This window comes from Stenella coeruleoalba (genome assembly GCF_951394435.1).
Source record: "Stenella coeruleoalba genome assembly, chromosome: 17".
NCBI classification, from domain to species: Eukaryota; Metazoa; Chordata; class Mammalia; order Artiodactyla; family Delphinidae; genus Stenella; species Stenella coeruleoalba.
The window spans coordinates 24,670,174-24,689,459 of record NC_137163.1 but is presented as its reverse complement, the minus strand read 5'-3'; the positions used below and the strand labels follow the sequence as shown (position 1 = coordinate 24,689,459).

Here is a 19,286-nt window from a genome sequence, read left to right as displayed (position 1 = left end):
CTTAAGATAAGTTTTAAAGTTGATCAAACTCAGATTTTCTATACCAGTTTAGGAAATATTAATATATAATTTTTATTTATTATATTTATCTTAAATTAAAAAGCATGTCTTCTAAAGGTAAATTCAACCACAATTTAGTATGTTGCTCTGATATTCATATTTCCTAATGTAGAAAGTACAATTTATAATTTTTTGCATATGGAATTTTCTGGCCATATTTTGGGTCCATATGCTACCAGTATCTTTTCATTCATTTAATTTTTTGATTCCACTAAACCTGCACTTATGACACTCCCTGACCCTGCCACTCAGTTCACCTGTTTTGTGTCTTATGATGACCATTCCCTTCTTAATCAGAAATAGATGCTACAAAGAATTCTCCCCCTAAGCAAGACAACATTTCTGATCATTTGTTCATGGATATAGACCCTTAAAGATGGTCTCTGAGAAAAAGTGTTCTGTGGACAAATTTGTTTGGAAAAATTTTTTTCCATTTGCTTCCTAGTGGATATGTACTAAGCTATAAATAATAGCTAATATTTTTAATATTATGTGAAAAACATTTTGTTATGTAGTTTATATTTAATATAATTCAGTTAATAAAATTTAATTCTCATTGAGGAAATACTGCTAAGAATAAACACAAATTGTCTGTTTCTGCTACATTCTTAAGCCCCATTATGCACCTATTAGATATTCTGAGATGCTCTGCAGTAACAGAAGCCATTTAATTTTATTTAAATCATCCTATCCCACATGCAGGTCATCAAAGAATCTTAGTTTACTATGAAATACCTCAGTATATCCCACACAGCTGTTCTAAAGTATGTACACACTCTGAGGAATTCTCTTTTAAGGAATTTTGCCGTATTTAAATATAAGCCAGCCAGGCATGTGACATGACTTCTCAGTGGAGTGTTCTGCTGCTTTCCAGTAAACTGAGGATCCACAGGGGCCTCTGTGATTATTTGGGTGGTTCTGAACAGGGATGGAGTAAATTCACAGGACTTATTTGGACTTCAGCAAATCCTAAAAGCTAGAAACCATTCTGATGAGTATTTTTATTCCTGCTTACTCTTCATTTTTCTCCCCTGCAAAAAACATGGAGAGGAAATAAAAAGAGGAAGTAGGAGGCAAAAAAGAGATAACTCACCAGCTAAAATTTATTTCTAACTGTATTCAAAAAAGACTGTTTAGTGATCTTTGCTCTTATTCAATCTGTACAGCAAGTGCTTTCAACTTAGAGTCAGTGCACATTTAGAAGCTCCAGGAAATCCTAAGTAGTATTCAAATTTTTGGTTAAGGTATTCATGCATCTATCCTTTCGTGGACATTTCTAGCTTTCCTCAGGTTCTCAGAGAATTTCACAAGTGAAAAAGACTGAGTCTCTACTATGTTGGAGCCTCCTGTATCTCACAAGTACTTCAGATTCATAGGTGCAGATCTATGAACCTAAAAAATAATCATCATCTAAAATTACCTGGTGACCAAACTGAACGCAATTACAAGAGCTTTTCAAAAAGAACAAAATTTTGCCCTGTGCCTTCTGACTTCTTAAAGAATAATGCTCCCCACTAGCCATGGGGGTATGCTACAGTAAAACACTATATGCATGAATTATATTTTATAATAACCTAAAAAAACAATGCAATACCTCTTTTACATACATATGTTTATTTTTCACATGTGGAAAAAAATGCATATAAATTCTTATCCTTCATAAGTATAATTTTCTTAGCCACAATACTTACGTATGCACTCAGGCTGAATTCCACTCCACGTGAGGTCAGGAAGGCAAGTACGTGTTGTAGACCCTTGGAGAAGATGTCCTTTTTTGCAGTGGAACTGTACAACACTTCCTACCTATAGCAAATTACAGAGAGAAAAACAAATGTCCCAATGCAACTTCAAATACAGCAACAGATAGAATAAAAACATGGATGAGGAAATGCTTTCAAAAGAAATTCTGCAAGGTAGAGTTTGGAAGGAAAAGAAACTGAAATCTGATTTAAAATAAAATTGCAGAAAAAAACTGAAGAAAAAAACCCTTAGATTTCTTTGTGTGCATATCATCATTAAATACTTGAATACAATGTATACATAGGTACCAAATATTTACCATGGTAATTTGAAGAAAATATATGATACCAAAAGGCCAATAAGCTACATATGAATATAAGATAGACAAACAGACAGTTAAATAGAGACAGATAAATGATGATGGATAAAGGCAGATACGGAAATAAAGATAGCTAACAACACAAGAGGCAGTGAATATGTAAGACAGTAAATGCAATATGAGATTGGACATAAAGGTGTTTATTGAAGGTTGGATTGGTAGCAGAAAAATACAATGGAAGACATGCTATTTGCATTAAGCTTTTAAAGGATGTGTAATTTAGATAAATATATAGAACAATGGTTCTTAAAGTGTGGTCCCCAGACCAGTAACCTCAGCATAACCTAGGAATTTGTTAGAAATGCCAATTCTGGAAACTTAGCTGAGACCCACTGCATCAGAAACTCTTAGGGTAGCAACCAGCAATTTGTGTTTTAAAAAGCCCTCCAAGTGATTTTAATGCAAACTAACGTTTGAAAACAACTGATATAAGTAGAAAAGATAAGAATATTATGAGAAAATGTATGGTGGTTAAAACATACATCATATAGTTTAGGAAAAAAAGAGAGCACTTTTGATTGGTTATCATAGATAATTTACACAGTGAGGTGGGAATTTGGGAGTAAAGTAGAAAGCTGTAAGATATAGGTAAAAAAGAAAACACACCCCAGAGGTGTGTATACTCGGCTTTAACTTTGACTCTGATCTTGAATAAGGTATATCTCCTCTTTGAGACTTAACTCTCTCTATATAAAGATGATATTACTTCCCTTGCGACTTAAGGATTAAATAAAAATAGGATATATAATTCGCTCCACATGGGCATGGAACATAAGCTTTAAATAAATTCCAGCTATAATTATTAAGTCAGAGACATAATAATCAGTTTCTGAAGACTCTCAAATAGCAGGCTATAGCAATTGAATTTTTAAAATAAAAACATAAAGTTGCTAAAGCTTTCAGAGCAACTAAAATTTATGTAGAAAATAAAATCTTTGAAAAATTAAACTAACCACTGTATGGGGAAACTATGAAAAAAAAAGAATGATGAACAGTAATTCTAATTATGAGGCTTGAATTGCCATTTTAGATTTGAGTGGATAAAGCTTGACCAACTTGTGGCAATAGACATGGGAAGGAAGTTGTTTACTCAAAATATATTAAAAGGAAAAATCATCAGGATTTATTAAATGATTAGAGGTGGAGGAGAAGATAAGGGGTATTTAAAGTCTGCCACTTCAGGCTTCCCCAGCATATGGAGTCTGACAATGTTCAACTGCTGTCTTAGGGCTTTTCACATAGACTGTGTTTCCTTTTTTTCCCATTAGTTCCTACTCCCACCTGCTAAAGCAACATGAGGCTAAGCTTAATGTGACATAATTCGATACAAGATTCCACTTGGACCTTGAGACTAGCTATATTCCACCATCTTTCTTATTCTCGTTATCACCCAGAACTATGCTACACTTGAAATGCTCAGTTCTAATAGTCATTCTCTTATAACAACCTTTATCCTTCCAGTTATCTCATATTATGCCTTCCATGACAGCATCATCTCTGCATCCAGGAGATCTCTTATCTTCTTAATGCCCAATTTTGTCCAGGGCTACTACATTGCTCCACTCCAGGGAGCACTTTTCATGCTGTACTCAATATAATCCTTCAAATTGTGCTCCAGAGCATGCCATTCACATACTCCCTGAAGTTGTGCAATATGGTGCTACAGATTTTTACTTCCTCATATAGTTTATACAACTGATCATGTGGACTTTGCAATTCCATCCTTTAGTCAAACTGGCTCCACAAAACCCATCACCTCTATCAATCCAGCAATCTTACTTTAGGCTAGATCTCAGTTAATGGCCAGCCTTCTCCCATAAATCTCCCCTCATTTAATCTACCACCAAAGATTGACAATTTTACCTCCTAAATCTTTCTCAAACTGTCCCCTTCCCTCTTTTCCCACGTATACATCTTGTTTTAGTCCTCAACATGGTTTCTCAATGGTTCTCAAACTTTAGTAGATAACATAATCACCAGAAGGACTTATCCAAACACAGAGAGCTGAGCTCCCCTCAGGAATTTCTGACTGGGTTAAATCTGAGGGAGACCCTAAAATCCACATTTCCAACAAGTTCCCAGGTAATACTGCTGCTGCTCAGGGACCACACTTTGAGAATTACTGTTATAACCAATTATAATAATCATCTAACTTGTCTCCACTTCTCCAGTCTTGACCCCATTGAATTTATTTTTCACTCTAAAGTCAGAGTGATTTACTCAACATGAAAGTTTTACTTTATCATTATCCTTCTTAAAATCTTTACTGGCTTATCTCGCATAGGATAAAGTTACATATGTTAACTTGGTGGATAAAAGCCTCCATAAACTGATCACTAGCTGTCTCTAGCATCATCATTGACCACTTACTTTTACTCAAATTGTGCTCATATAATATTGAATTCCTGTAGTTCCCATAATGCATGCATATTTTTACACTGTCCCTCCCACATGGAATGCATTTCCCAACTATTTTTCCCTAGATCTTACCCTAAAAGATTTAGCTCAGACAAAATTTCTAGAAAGCTTTCCCTGCAGCAAGCAGACTAGGAAAGCTGTCTCTTATGTGCTTTATTAGTTCCTTTCAATGTTATCAATATTATCAACCTATCCTATAAAATCATCTATTCCATCTGACCCACACACCAAAATGTTAGCTCCGCTCAGCCAAGGACCATATGTTATTCACCATTATACACCCAGAGCTTAGAAAAGTGTCCTGAAAATGTTGGAGCAACTGAAGGAATGGGGACTAAGAACTTAGTATAAAATTATTTGATTACTTAAAAAGATTTAACATGTCTATCAGTTTCTTAAAATATAGTGATATCCCTTCCATACTTTAATTAACATAAAGTTAAATCATTATTTGTTCTTTGAAGAGTACATTTGGGTTATTTCATCAACCTTTATATTAGTAAGGAATGAGAGACATGATTGATTACATACACTTTTTTTTTTTAATTTCTAAGACTTTTTCCTCATGTCTGTAATCTTTTCTGAAATCACAATAAATACTGCTTTACATATTAACCAGATACCATAGAACTAAAATCTATTTAAAGTTTTTCTATATATCATCAACACATTTAATAACAAAATTTTTGTCAAATTCACACTTATACCTAATATTTAAGATACCTAGAGTTATACAAATTTAGTAACTGATTTTTATTCAACATTTGTTGTATTCAAATCAATCATCAAAATTTTCTCTAAATATTAGTGAATTAATAATTTTGCCAGTGATAAATCTACTTAATAGTATATTTTACATATCTCTCCATCCTTTTCCAACTTGTCATGTAAATTCCTCTGACTATAAATAATTTCTAACATAAATAATATAATTTGAATATTTGTAGAAAAATAAGTAACATTATAAAATTTTCCATTATATAATTTTAAAAATTCTTGTAAAATAATTTATGTACAATTTTCCTGCCAATATTTACTAACAAAAGTGTTATTTGTATAAGCAATTATATAAAATGTAAAAATTAATTTTAAAAATTATTTTTATATCAAGATTTAAAAAAAATCCATATCAAGTTTTAATTGCAGTTAATGTTTAAATAAAATTTTCTTTAAATTGGCCCAAATTAGCATGTGGTTTACAAATGCACTATAAAATTATAAGACATGTCTAATTAGTAAATATGACTTACCTTCTTTAACTCTTTATTCCCTCTTTAAAATGTTACAGTTCAGTTCCTTAGTCATGAAGTTAGAGATCTAATCATATGATTAATCAAAATTTTAGAAATTTAAAACATTCTGAATAAGATCTATCTTCCCTTTCATGATGTTTTATAGCAAATTACTCTTACTTTGCTAGAATTTTCATCACTGTATTTTTTTGTGTCTGATTTTCAATATCAAATATTTGCTTAACTGGAGTACACAGTATGGTTCCTAGCAACTTATCAAAATATATATATAATAAAGGCATCAAAAATTCATATGCTCCCTCTGTAATATATTTTAAACAACTATTTTATATTGGTATTTTTATTATGTTTATATTAAATACTTTACCCAAGAAAAGTTGAGGTAGCTTCTAATATAATTTTAATATATTAAAATTCATAAAATTTAAGTAGAAAGGCAGGATCATAAAAATGAAAGGATAACACATATACTTAAGATGAGGTGCAAGGGATTTTCGCTGACTGAGCATCAATTTTGGGCCCTGAGCTTCCTGAATGAGAAAAACAGAATTAAGATGTTTTATCAGTTTTTATTAAAAAATAATCAGAAGACTTCAATTTTAAATGTTTAATTTTACTTTTTTGTTTTAAAATTCATGTTATGATATTCACCATTTAAGGTAATACAACACTATGTAACACACCTGCCTCATTCAATGTACTTATGTACTTATTTCAATTATAAACTGGAAGTCATACATAATCACCATGGTTGTTTTGTTTTTTTATTTTGGAAAAGTCATTTAATCTAAAAATCATATTTCCATTCATTTCACAGGGATTGTCACATGAACCAACCAAATGTAAGAAAGCCAAATTTCAGAGGCTACTCAACAGAATCTGTATTTCTTTACAGATATGCTTAGAGATGCAAAGGCACATTTTTTTTTCTTTTGAAGCCTGAAATGGCAAAACGGTTTTGTGAATACCAGGGAAAAAGTTCTATTCTAGTCAGAAATTACTTTTTAACTATGAAATTGGATTCTACACACCAGTCAATATTCAATACTGAAGTTTAAAAGTGCATGATATATGGTTGTTGTTTTTTTTTTTGCGGTACGCGGGCCTCTCACTGTTGTGGCCTCTCCCGCTGCGGAGCACAGGCTCCAGATCAGCGGCCATGGCTCACGGGCCCGGCCGCTCCGCAGCATGTGGGATCTTCCCAGACCAGCGAACGAACCCGTGTCCCCTGCATCGGCAGGCGGACTCTCAACCACTGCGCCACCAGGGATGCCCCATGATATATGGTTTTAAATAAAACATTAAAGTGCCATTTTAAGTTCTTTATTGACATTATATCACACAGTACTTTACAGGTAGCCTAACTTAATTAAACATGTAAATATTTTATTCTCCAAAATATGAATAAAATGTCTTTTACAGTGCTTTTGAACACTCTAGTATTAGTATTAGTCTAGTATTAGTATTATTAGTCTAGTATTAGCTAACCGTTTATGAGTTAGATTTTTTTAACATGATTTTTAATAAGTTAATAAGTACTACAGCTGTAGATAGTAACCATTTGATAAATAGTAACAAAGTTTTAAAATGGTACTTAATTTATATCTTTGATCACTTCAATAGTCAATGAACAGCCTCTCTTGTTTCTCTAATCCCCAACCTTCAAATTTTAAAAGCTGTAAAATTTCAGCAACTGTCAGCTTATGTGGGTTTCTAGAAGAGAGTCGATGTCGTTACATATGTAAATGTGAGCTGTACATATACATACACAAATTCTAACACACGTGTACTTAAGAGTCATCAGATGAACCTCTTTTCAGAGGTACAAGGTTGACCCTGGTATCTGGATACCCAAGGAAGCTGCTTGTAGGTGTCCGTTTAGATTATTTTGCAGAAATGGTCAATGTAGAATGGTGTTGAATATCTTGGGCTCTCCCAGACTGCTCCAGCTAATCCTGACATTTTATTACAATATCAATATTCTGGTTCTCACTGACTACACTAAAGATAATTTTGGCATAAGAGTAATTGCTGCTCTTACATGGGTCTAGGACTGTGCCAAGCCTTTGCTCTCTAAAGCATTCCACCTTGAAAGATGTTTTCATCTTGTAGTATACTGTAAAATTTTTGTAAAAATATTAGTTGTAAACTTTTTCTGTGATAGATTGTTTTCTCCTATTAAGAACTATATTTACCCCTCTTAAAAATAACCCAAAGTTATTCAGTATGGTTCGGCCTTATCTTTTTAACTGCTTCTAGCATTACTTTATAACCAATCATTTTTTCTTCTAAGAATAGAAGTGTTTCCATTATAAGACCACATTTCAGCCAGGGCTGACTCTGAATTATGTCTGGATTCTCTACATGGCTTCTCTCTCTGCTTTGGGAAGCTTTTTAGTTAGACAAGCACTGTCAGTGGTGAAAGGAAAAAGGCTAATTATTACTTGCTGGAGTCTTGTTTCAGGCATGCTGTAGCTTTGTGCAAGGTCCATTACGCTGCTGCTGTTGTCACTTGGATGCTATATTTACAGAGAAGTGGTTCAGCATCCAGCACACTAGTGATTGCCAAACACATCTGAGCATGTCATGATGAATTTTTTAAACATTAGCAGAATGTGTGACAGAACACCGAGTTTACGTAAAAGAGATGCGGGGCACGGTTGTCTAGGTAACTGATTACTGTCAAGTTTGCCAGATACAATAGATAACTGCCTAGATAGAATACCTAGGACATTCCTTTTAAAGTCAGGTAGCTTAGAAGATGTTTGGTTTCTTCAGTGTTCCCCACCTACTCGGGTAATATGGTTGCTCATGAAACATTCAATAGTAGGGTGAACTGTGGTTGCCAAGATGGCTACTGTTGTACCCAGGAGTCCTGTATCTATAAAACTGGGTGGTCCAGACTTGCTTTTGGAAACAGAAGCCAGAGAATGAAAGGTGTCAACAGTCACAAATAGTTGATCATGTTGTCTTTAGTTGATTATTTCTGTCTCCCTACCCCTCAATCAAGGATGCTTTTGTAGTCTCTGTAGTCAAGACAGAGCTTTTTCATAATGGTTATTTTGGTAGGGTTAAATATCTTATGTTTAATACCTTGGAATTAAATATCTAAAATCAGATTTAAAATATTTTATATTTATAATAATTTTACGTAACAAGTCCTAAATCAGTGTTAATGTGCCTTCCAAACCCCAGAGCTCAATTTAGAGTAATACAGCAGTTAGTGAAATATTTCTGTTTGGCATTTCCTCCATAATTAATCTGGATGTTGCATCAATCATTTTGATACTTATTCTCCTTACTACTAATATATTTTTAGCTAAAATTGTTCCAGTTTATAATATTTTAAATAAAAAGAGAAATTACTTTGAGTACTTTTTTCTAAAACTAGAGTTTTTGCATTCTCTAGCAACAGGTGATATATTCTTATATTTTAGTAATTATATCAATGTCCAAAAATCTACTATATAAATCTTTATAGAAAAGGAGAGTGAACAAAATAAACACATTAAAGAGAAAATTAAGAAATGCAGAGCGCCTCTGCAATTTATAACTTTCCCCTTTCTCTTGTCCCTCCCAGAAGTGGGCTAGCTATAGCTATGATTTTATTTAACTTGCTACTGGTCACTAGATCAAACCAGAGGTAGATACAAAAGTTGAAACATTTTGATTCTCTCTCTGGATATTTGAAACTGAGATTGAGATAATTAATCACTTGCTCTATGTGGCTGAGATGTAAATAGAAATGATGCACTCTTTGCCATATGGCCAATCTACAGAGAAAGAAAAAGTAGATAAATACAGAGTAGTGTAAGAGACTGAGTACTGTTGTCCAGTTCCTAGATTCTAGGCTTGATGAGTCTCACCTAGATCCTTTCTCTTGTGGCCTGGGACACACCAACACATGGCTTTTAATGCCTTTAGGTTTAAGCTAGCTCAAAATAATTTTTCTTACTTGTAAGCAAGAGTTTTTGGTCAACCAGTAGAGAAGTCTTTTCTAGTTATATAAGGTCATATTTATTTGGAATCCATCTATAAATTGATATTAGTTAGAATTACATAACTTCTTAAATTCTGTTGACTCTATACAGGTTTAGTAAACATGATTTGTATATAAATATATAAAATAAGTATATATACAGACATATGCACATATCTGCCATAACCATGTATGAAAGTTGACACCCTTAATTTAACATACTCAGTATATCATTTGTAGTTTTAATAGAGATTAGTAGAGATTATACAATTTTATTAGATTTTACCATATCTGAAATCTAGTCTATTCATATTTATCTAGATAGACTATAATGATCTAATATATGTTTATTAGCTGAAGAGTATGAATTCAGCATTAGTTTAACTTTGTGATAACATTTTTCAATGATTATAATAGAATTCTTAAAATTTAGAGTGAATGACTCTATTCATTTCATTGAATGACTATTCTAAACTCAATCTTATTTATTTCAATTTCCATTATCTCAAAGGGTATTTCCTAAAAAGGACTCAGATTCTTCAGAAAATCATCTGATTTAGTGTACAGACACTGACATCAAAATTCTGTATTCTGTAAAAATACTGCCATTGACTTGCTCTGTGATCAAAGTTAAGTCATGTTCTGTTTCAGTTTCTTGGTCTATATGATGAGGTCTAATACTGTTTAGCTAGTTCATTTTTCAAGATCTCGATCAACTGATAAAACATTTTATGGAGATACAAATCTAAAGTTTTCTGAAAACACCAACATAATAGAGATTGAGATGCTTTTTCACACTTTTGTATTACCTAGATAGGCCTGAGGCAAACAGGAAGAATTGGAAAAGCTATCAAATCAATGTTCATACTGTGCCTGAACTGTAGATAAATGGAAACTATTTTTAGCAACAAAAATATGGCACCTGTTATGAGTACTTCCTTTAGAAATGAATGTTCTTCGGGTTCACACTGAATTCCACACAAAATAGCACAATTTAGAAAACCCTGCGACACAAGGCAATCGGTTAGCGTGTAAACTGGCTATTTCCTTTTGGAATTGGTATGCACTTTGGCTCCCCTTAGGCCCCTGTAATGAAAATCTTGCTGAATCTCTACATAAAATCTAAACTGGAATAAGAAAGAAAAGAAAGTCAGCCACACGTGACTGGGCATGTTAAAGAATTCTAATATTACAATCCAACTCTGTGTTGTATAATAATAGGTTACAGTTAAATTATTTTTACAGAAATTTCCCACATCAATGAAAATGTTTAAAAATTATTTTAATATTATATACATATTATAAGAAAAAAGTCTTTTAGTCTTATTGCCTTCTTGAATAACCACATTTTTATATATTTGGTAACTCTTTGTCTCAGAAGTTTCTCTAAACCTCTTTTGAGGCAGAAGATAGATGGGCCTCAGGCTGAACAGGTTCTCCCCTATGGACAGAAACTCCATAATAGCAGAAACTCCATAAAAGCAGGATGATGGAGGGGGCTGGGCCCTTCCCAGATAGAAGATAAGAGACCACATATTCCTCATTCTCGAAGTCAAGGAGACCTTCCCAACTACACATGCGCAGAAAGGCTCCTTGGAGGTCCAAAAGGGAGGGGGCGCCACCCCATAGTAAGTGATGCCAACTACCCATAGCCCTCTTCACTAGAATCCATCTTGGCTAAGAGATGTGCACGCACACAGGGGAGGACCCTGAGATAAACCAAATACGGACTCAGAACCAGGCAAAACAAGATGATTGGTCAAAGAAACCCGGAAGAAATGCCCCATAAAATTGATTCAAACTGCCACGAGGGTGCGGATCTCTCTCTCTGAGCCCGCTCGTGTGTCTATCCACACATACTGTACTCATTTTCCTCCTAATAAACACTTCAGTTGCTTCACTACTTTCTGTCTTATGTAGAAATTCATTTCTTCATGGCTGATCCCTGGTGGTCTGGTGGCTAGGATTCTGCGCTCTCACTGCCGCTGCCTGACCTCAATCTCTGGTGGGGAGCCGAAATCCTGCTTTAAGCTGCTGCAGGCCGAGGTCACCGTATCACTTTCAACTACACTTTTCCTCATTGTCCCCATATCTGCCTGTAGAGGTTACCCATTTACTCCCTCACTTAATATTTCTCTTACATACTAGCTACTGCTTACAGATTTTCCTATGCTCACAGCTCTCTCCAATTTTAATTTTATCCTCATGGTCAGTTAGGCTATATCTTGAAGCATATATTCCTTCTAATTTCTTTTTATTTCCACTCTTTCATTTCCTGTTGCCTTTTTTAAAAGGTGTTTTTGAATGCAGATATAAGCATGACTTTTTTTTCTGTTTACATTAACAGGATTTTGCACATGAACCAAAGCCTTTTGATCTAACTTATATTAAATGGAAATATTTAAAGTATCCATTTGATGAAATAACTCAGACAACAGAAAAACAAATACAATATGATCTCACTTATATGTGGAATCTAAAACAACAACGAAAACCTGAACTCACATAAAAAGAGATCAGATATGTGGTTACCAGAGCAGTGGCGGAGGGAGGGGGCAGGATTGAAGGAAGGTAGTGAAAAGGTGTAAACTTCTAGTTATAAGATATGTAAGTACTAGATATGTAATATACAACAGTGATGAGTATAGTTAACACTGCTGTATTGTATATAGGAAAGTTGTTAAGAGAGTAGGTCCTAATAATTCTTATCACAAGGAATTTTTTTTCTTTTTTGCTTTTTTTTATTGTATGTATATGAGATAATGGAGGACATACTCTCTGGATTACTAACTAAAATTACTGCAGTAATCATTCACCATATATATGTCAAACCATTGTGCTGTACACTTTAAACTTATACGGTGATGTATGTCAATTATATCTCAATAAAACTGGAAAAAAATGATAAAAAAGTACCCACTTGAAATCCAAATGTACTGTTTTGAGATCCATGACGTGGCACTCCTGGGTTTTCACATGAGGTACGTGTGGGTTCTGAAATAAAGATTAAAAATGTGATATTCCTTTAAAATTTACAGTTTTACTTAAATGTATATTTCCCTCATATAAAATAATTTTAAGAGATCTAGGGTTTAATGAAAGGGCCCTGGGTAATAATAAAGAGTAAAATCTAATCTCCATGAACAGAAGCCTGCTAATCTTAAAGCAGGAAATTCAGGTAGACTGCAGTTTATATGAATTATGCAATTCTTGAACTTTGAACCCTTCTAATATAAAAGCACTTGACATCTAACTAACTCTGTGAATAAAAAGTTAAGGGAAAATGACGGATTTGAAAGAGGAACGCATACATAAAACATTTGCTCAACGACTTTACTAAGTTATAATATCAAGTAGGGTAATATTCCCTTCAAGAAATAAATTATTTTTCCAGAAACAGGACTTAGTTATTTGCATTTTTCACTGACACCTGTAGGAGATTCAGGCATAAAAATGGTAGGGCTGGTAGTCTCTGGTTTGGCTAGCTTGTATGACAGGTTATTTGGTTAGTTTATTCAATGTGGAATTTAATTTTAGGAGAAAAGGGAACACTCATATACTGTTGGTGGGAATGTAAATTGGTGCAGCTGCTGTGAAAAACAGTATGAAGGCTTCTCAAAAGCTAGAAACAGAACTTCCCTATGACCCAGCAATTCCACTCCTGGGTATATACCCCCCAAAAAACTAAAACACTAAATCAAAAAGATACATATACCCCAATGTTCATAGCAGTGTTATTTACAATTTCCAAGATATGGAAGCAACTTAAATGTCCATTAACAGATAAATGGATAAAGAAGATATGGTGTGTATATATATATATATATATATATATATATATATATATATATATAAAAAAATACTACTCAGCTATAGCAAAGAATGAAATTTTGCCATTTGCAGCAACATGGATGGATCTGGAGGGTATTATGCTAAGCAAAATAAGTCAGAGAAAGACAAATACTGTATGATATCACTTATATGTGAAATCTAAAAAATACAACAACTAGTGAATATAACAAAAAAGAAGCAGACTCACAGATATAGAGAACAATCTAGTGGTTACCAGTGGAGAGAGGGAAGGAGGGAGGGGCAAAATAGGGGTAGGGGATTAAGAAGTCCAAACTACTATATATACAATAAGCTATAAGGATATACTGTACAACACAGGACACATAGCCAATATTTTATAATAACTATAAATGGAGTATAACCTTTAAAATTATGAATCACTAAACTGAACACCTGTAACTTACACAATTTTGTACAGCAACTATACTTCAATAAAATATATGACAACAAAACACAAAAAAATTTAGGATTACAGAAATGTACTTAGAGCCATTTTGAAATCAAAGTACCTTTTTAATATTTTTGAAGCAAGTCTAATTTCACTTGAATATGCTTTATTAACTATAAAGCTCTATACAAATATTAGTACTGATATTTCATGATATTAATCTGGAAGCTTTTTTCTTTTTCATTTTACTGATAAACAGGGAAACTATTTTAAGCATTTATTCTAGAAGTTTTACGTACTCAAAATAATATATGTTTAACAATATTAATTTTCAGTGCCTTCCAATGGTTTCTATATTTTACATTTATTTTTCACATTTAGCCAACTATAGTTTATAGGATAAAGTAAACCATTAAACCTCCCTACTATCTATTAATTCCCAAATTACTGAGCATTATTGATCTTTAATTAATATTACCTATGCAGTGAGGTGATGAACCACTCCAAGTGCCATCTGCTTGACATATTCTGGTGCTAGATCCCACTAATATGAAAGGAGAATTGCAGCTGAATGAAACCTCTGACTGGTATATAAAGCTTTTGCCTTCTCTTTTCCCTTGGGCAGGTATACCAGGGTCACCACAAAACTTTGCTGGAAGTGAAAAGAAAGAGAATTATACAGTGATTTAGATTCATCAGAGTAAATGTCATCAGAAAAATGACAAAAATAACTGAAATACTGCACTAAAGTGACATGCTACCCATGTTAATCTATCCCAATGAAAATTTATCTTTTGTCTACATGAATAAATGCTGAATATTCAATTCAGCATAATACTTTTTAAAAATTAGTCTGATTCAAATATTTTTCCACCTAGTAGACCACCTTAACAATTGTAGATTTTTTGGTATTTTTTTGTTCTATACTGACCAGAATCAAACCACATATTTGTACATATATGCTACAAAGTTGGAGTGTATTCTTGAAAAGACATGTGATTCACAAATAGCTCTATCAGCAACAAAAAAACAATGGTCTAGGATATACTCTCCAGATTGCTATGTATTTTTTAATGTATATAAAAGATATAGTTATTTGTTTCAATGATACGTGCTCTGTTGAACACTCGGATCACGTATCCTAGTATCCGAGTATTTGGTTGTCTTCCTCTTCAAAATATTGGTGGGGGGTGGTGGTAGTTTTTTAAAGAGAAAAGAAGGCCATCAGAATCCAGATCCATACAAAACCAAGGAATCTCAATGTTCTACAACCACTGAAGAAATCAACTTGACAATAGTTCTAAACAAATTGATTAGATGATTCCATTCAACATATATTTTTAAAGTACTAAAAAACAAACACTATTCTAGGTAATATTAGGTGCTTGCACTTATTAGTAAACAAACTAAGGTTCCTGCACTTGTGGAGTTTATGCTTTTGTGAGGAAAGCAAACGAATAAACATAATTAATAAGTAAAAATGGTAGTATATGGGAAGATAATAAGTCCCATGGGGAAAAATACTGTGCGAAGGAGATCAGGACTGTACATGTGGATGTGCTAGAAGGTGAGTAGTGGTAGTGGATTTTAATAAGGTAGCACGGGTGTCTCTCACTGAGAAAAGATTTGGAGGAAAAAAACCATTTAGCCATCCATTCTCTCGCAAGGAAGAACATTGCAGATAGAGGAAACAGCATTGCCAAAGCCCTGTGCTGGGTCAAATGTAGCATGCTGGAGGGAGAGTAAGGCCAGTGAGACTGGAGCAGAGTAAGCATGCAGAACTGTAGGAGGGGATGAGATCAGATGGCTTCAAATCTAGTAGATAACTGAGGCGAAGTACATATAGCATGTTTTCAATTTCTTTTTTACTGTAGTCCAAAATACATAACATAAAATTTACTATTTTAACTATGTTTTAAAAGTATACTCAATTTTTAAATTTGCAGATTCAGCACCTGAAAGCTTATTCCCCTATAAAGCAAACGGAAATAACCAAATGTTTTTAAGTATAAATGTAGCCTTAAGATAGTTATAGGTTGAGTGACTATAAAATGCATCATCCAAACCAAGACACTTTTGAGAGTAAAAGGAGGATTCTAACTGGATAGGACACCTACCAGGATAACAGAATAAACAAGAATTGCTCCAGGAAACCTGGAATAAATGAATACCATATTTATAGAATACCTTAGTCTCAAACGCAGTGTTCAAAGACCTTCCCTGAAATTCAAGACTCTAAGAGAAACTTGGACTTTTAAACCTCTTTTTAGAAACATTTTTTTCTTTTAAAACAGTTAAGATGAAAAGTAATCATAAAGTAAATATTAAAATAAAATAAACTGGGGAAATGTTCCAAGTATAGTAACACATGTAAAATAAATATTTATTTATTGTGTTCTGTTTTAATTTTCACCATTTCTTAGATATTGTAAGCCTTAGTGGTACTTGGCATCCAAGCACTTCTAGCAACATAATATCAAACCCCAAAGGCCAGGCTCCTTGTGTTATTAGTCTGTGTATCTCTAGCACATTTTAAATTCAATGGATATTTCCTCAGTGAGCATTATCAGTGGGTACTTCAGCTTTAGCAATCATTTCTATTACTAAGTTATCTCACAGTTATTTTATAATTTACTTCTGAAATGTTTCTCTAGCATATTTCTGCTGAGTCATTCAACTCAGAATCTTATCTTTATTCAATGAAAAAAAGAAAGGAGGAGAGATGCAACCACATAAACTCTTCAATCCCCCTTCCCAGCCCCTCCATCATTCAATCTGTTTTCTATCTTTAGATTTTCATGTACTAAACCAAACAACCTATTGGTGTCAAGTTTAGAGGCTTAAGACACAGGGTTTATTTTCAAAAGGCTTCAGTTCACAGTGATATAAACTTTAAGATAAAAAGGCATAGTTTGAACAGATTTAATGAGAAAAGATTTTCTTCTTTGTTAAATACCTAAAATTATTGAATTTGGCTATTCAATGGATAAGAGAATTGTCTCTTAGGTCTACCTCTCTGAACTGGAATTCATACTCTGCCATTTACTAGTAATATGACTTTAGGCCACACAATAATGTAGCTGGTCCCCCAAATGATGGCAGAGTTACCCAGTGTCCTTACAATTTGACCTCTCTGAGCCTGTGTCATTATCTATTAAAATGTCATGACTAAACATACTTAGCCAGGAGTTCTATGTACTAAAAATAATATATGTAAAGCAACTGGGACAAAGTGAGCCTTATTATATTTGGATATTTATTACAATTTAAATGTCTATAGTATGTATTTTATTATTATTTGCATTTTAATAGATCAAAAAATAAAACATTATATCAAGAAACTTTTTGATTGAGATTTTTTCATTCATATCAAACAAACTTTACCATAAACTCATCTCTGTAAAATCCCCTTTTGCTATTTATTCTGAAGTAGCTGTAGAATATCTAGTCTCATTCAGAACACATTGGTCTGTTTTAAGATCATCCTTAGCATCAGAATTTTAAGGGTCAATTTGTGTGACATCAACCTTGAGGCTTGGAACACACTCTAATAAATCATATTACCTAGAAGGAGCTTCTTTAGATGTTGCATAAATTGAAGTCTAACAGACCACAATTGCAGAAGTAAATTAGTTTTATGTCTCATGCTCAATAAAACTGGTTAGTAATACTCTCTGTAGCAAATGTGATATGAATGATCTGATGGGCCAGCAAAATGGTGGCATGCAATCACTTAATAGGAAGCTCTTCAAATAAACTATCAGGTTTATGATTGGCCTTTTGAAATGAGAAATTTTAAATTAATAATGTAGCTTATTTTTTCCACTTTTTCAGTTATGGGTGGAGCTTTTGCATCACATTTTAAGAGATCCTTTCTTACTTCAAGGTCATTTAGGTAGTGTTGTAATATTTAAAACTTTTATATTTAATTCCCTAATGATTTGACATTGATTTGCTATTTGGTGTGAGACAAAGATTGTGTGTGTGTGTGTGTGTGTGTGTGTGTAAACGAATTGCCTTATTGCGTTAATTGAAATGTCCATTCTTTCCCCACTGATTTGTTCTATAATACATCAAGTATCAATAAAATGGTTCTGTGCTCTCTATTCTCTAACACTGGTTTACCTTCTATCCCTGTACCAATGCTGTAATGTCTTAATTACTATAGCGTTCTAAGTTTGATACCTGCCAAGGATTGCACTATATACCAGAGGTACAACAGTGAACAAAAACAAAAATCTCTGCCTTTAAGGAACATAAACCTGAGTAGAGGACATCACCCAAAAAAACAAGATGTGTAAAATGTAGAGTGTGTTTTGCAAACAAAGCAGTTTAGTCTAAAAGTTAGAGCAGAAGGAACATAATGGTTGGATTGCATAAAAAATAGCTACACTGGTAAATGCTGATTTTAATTGAATTTTAATTATGCATGGGAAAGAGCTTAACAATCTCATATTTGTCCTGGAAAAATCTGAAAAAAATTATGTAACAGCTGTAATCACAGTAAGTAGCTCTAGGAGAGTGAAAACATAATTTTAAGTATGGAAAGTATACTTACGTAAGCACTGTGGTACTTCTCCACTCCAGGTACCATTCCCTACACAGGTCAAAACAGCAGGAAAGGATAGTTCATAGCCTGGAGAACAGATGTAGCTAATACTAAAGCCCCAGTCGAAATTTGTTCCTTCCAACCTTCCATTAGAAATCTGGGGAGGAGTTGGGCAGGTAACAGCTGTAATTACATTAAAAATGATTAGACACAGCTGTTGAAATATCCTGGTGTTAAAAAAATAAGTATCATTAGAAGAGGCATATGTGCTAATTCAACCTTTTGGAGGACAATATGGTGTGGCATGTTTTATTCTCCTGGTAGTATTCCTGAAACATCCCTGGAATCAGTCTTTCCAGGATGTGACTACTTGGCAACATAATGGCTACTGGTTGTCAGATATTCTCTTACAAAATAACAAGCTTTCTGACATCGAAGGGAAGGCAAAGAGAGGGTGACCTTCTATCCAGTATACTGCAACTGATAAATTACTGGTTTTATATAAAATTATTTTCCAGTGACATTTAGAAAGACTGAAGTGCTGGGTTGTTTGGCTATATAAAGTGTCAGCATTGTAGCAAGGAATTTGGGAGTAATTCTGTGATATTTTTGAAAACACAGATTATGTATCTCATTAAAATATCCAAATTTTGTTCTATCAACCACTT

The 19,286-nt window shown here is 33.5% G+C and overlaps 1 protein-coding gene across 3 annotated transcripts in view; it reads right to left on the bottom strand.

Annotated features, from left to right (window-relative positions):
- The window catches only part of CSMD3 (CUB and Sushi multiple domains 3), a gene marked incomplete at its 5' end in the record, with an annotated part of 1,071,061 nt that overhangs the window by 25,726 nt on the left and 1,026,049 nt on the right, over positions 1 to 19,286 (bottom strand). For all 3 annotated transcript variants that reach the window (XM_079901374.1, XM_079901375.1, XM_079901376.1), the window contains 4 exons: positions 1,752 to 1,863; positions 12,750 to 12,823; positions 14,548 to 14,721; positions 18,628 to 18,801. In XM_079901374.1, the coding sequence (XP_079757500.1) occupies positions 1,752 to 1,863; positions 12,750 to 12,823; positions 14,548 to 14,721; positions 18,628 to 18,801 (534 nt within the window). The remainder of the gene's footprint in view (positions 1 to 1,751; positions 1,864 to 12,749; positions 12,824 to 14,547; positions 14,722 to 18,627; positions 18,802 to 19,286) is intronic.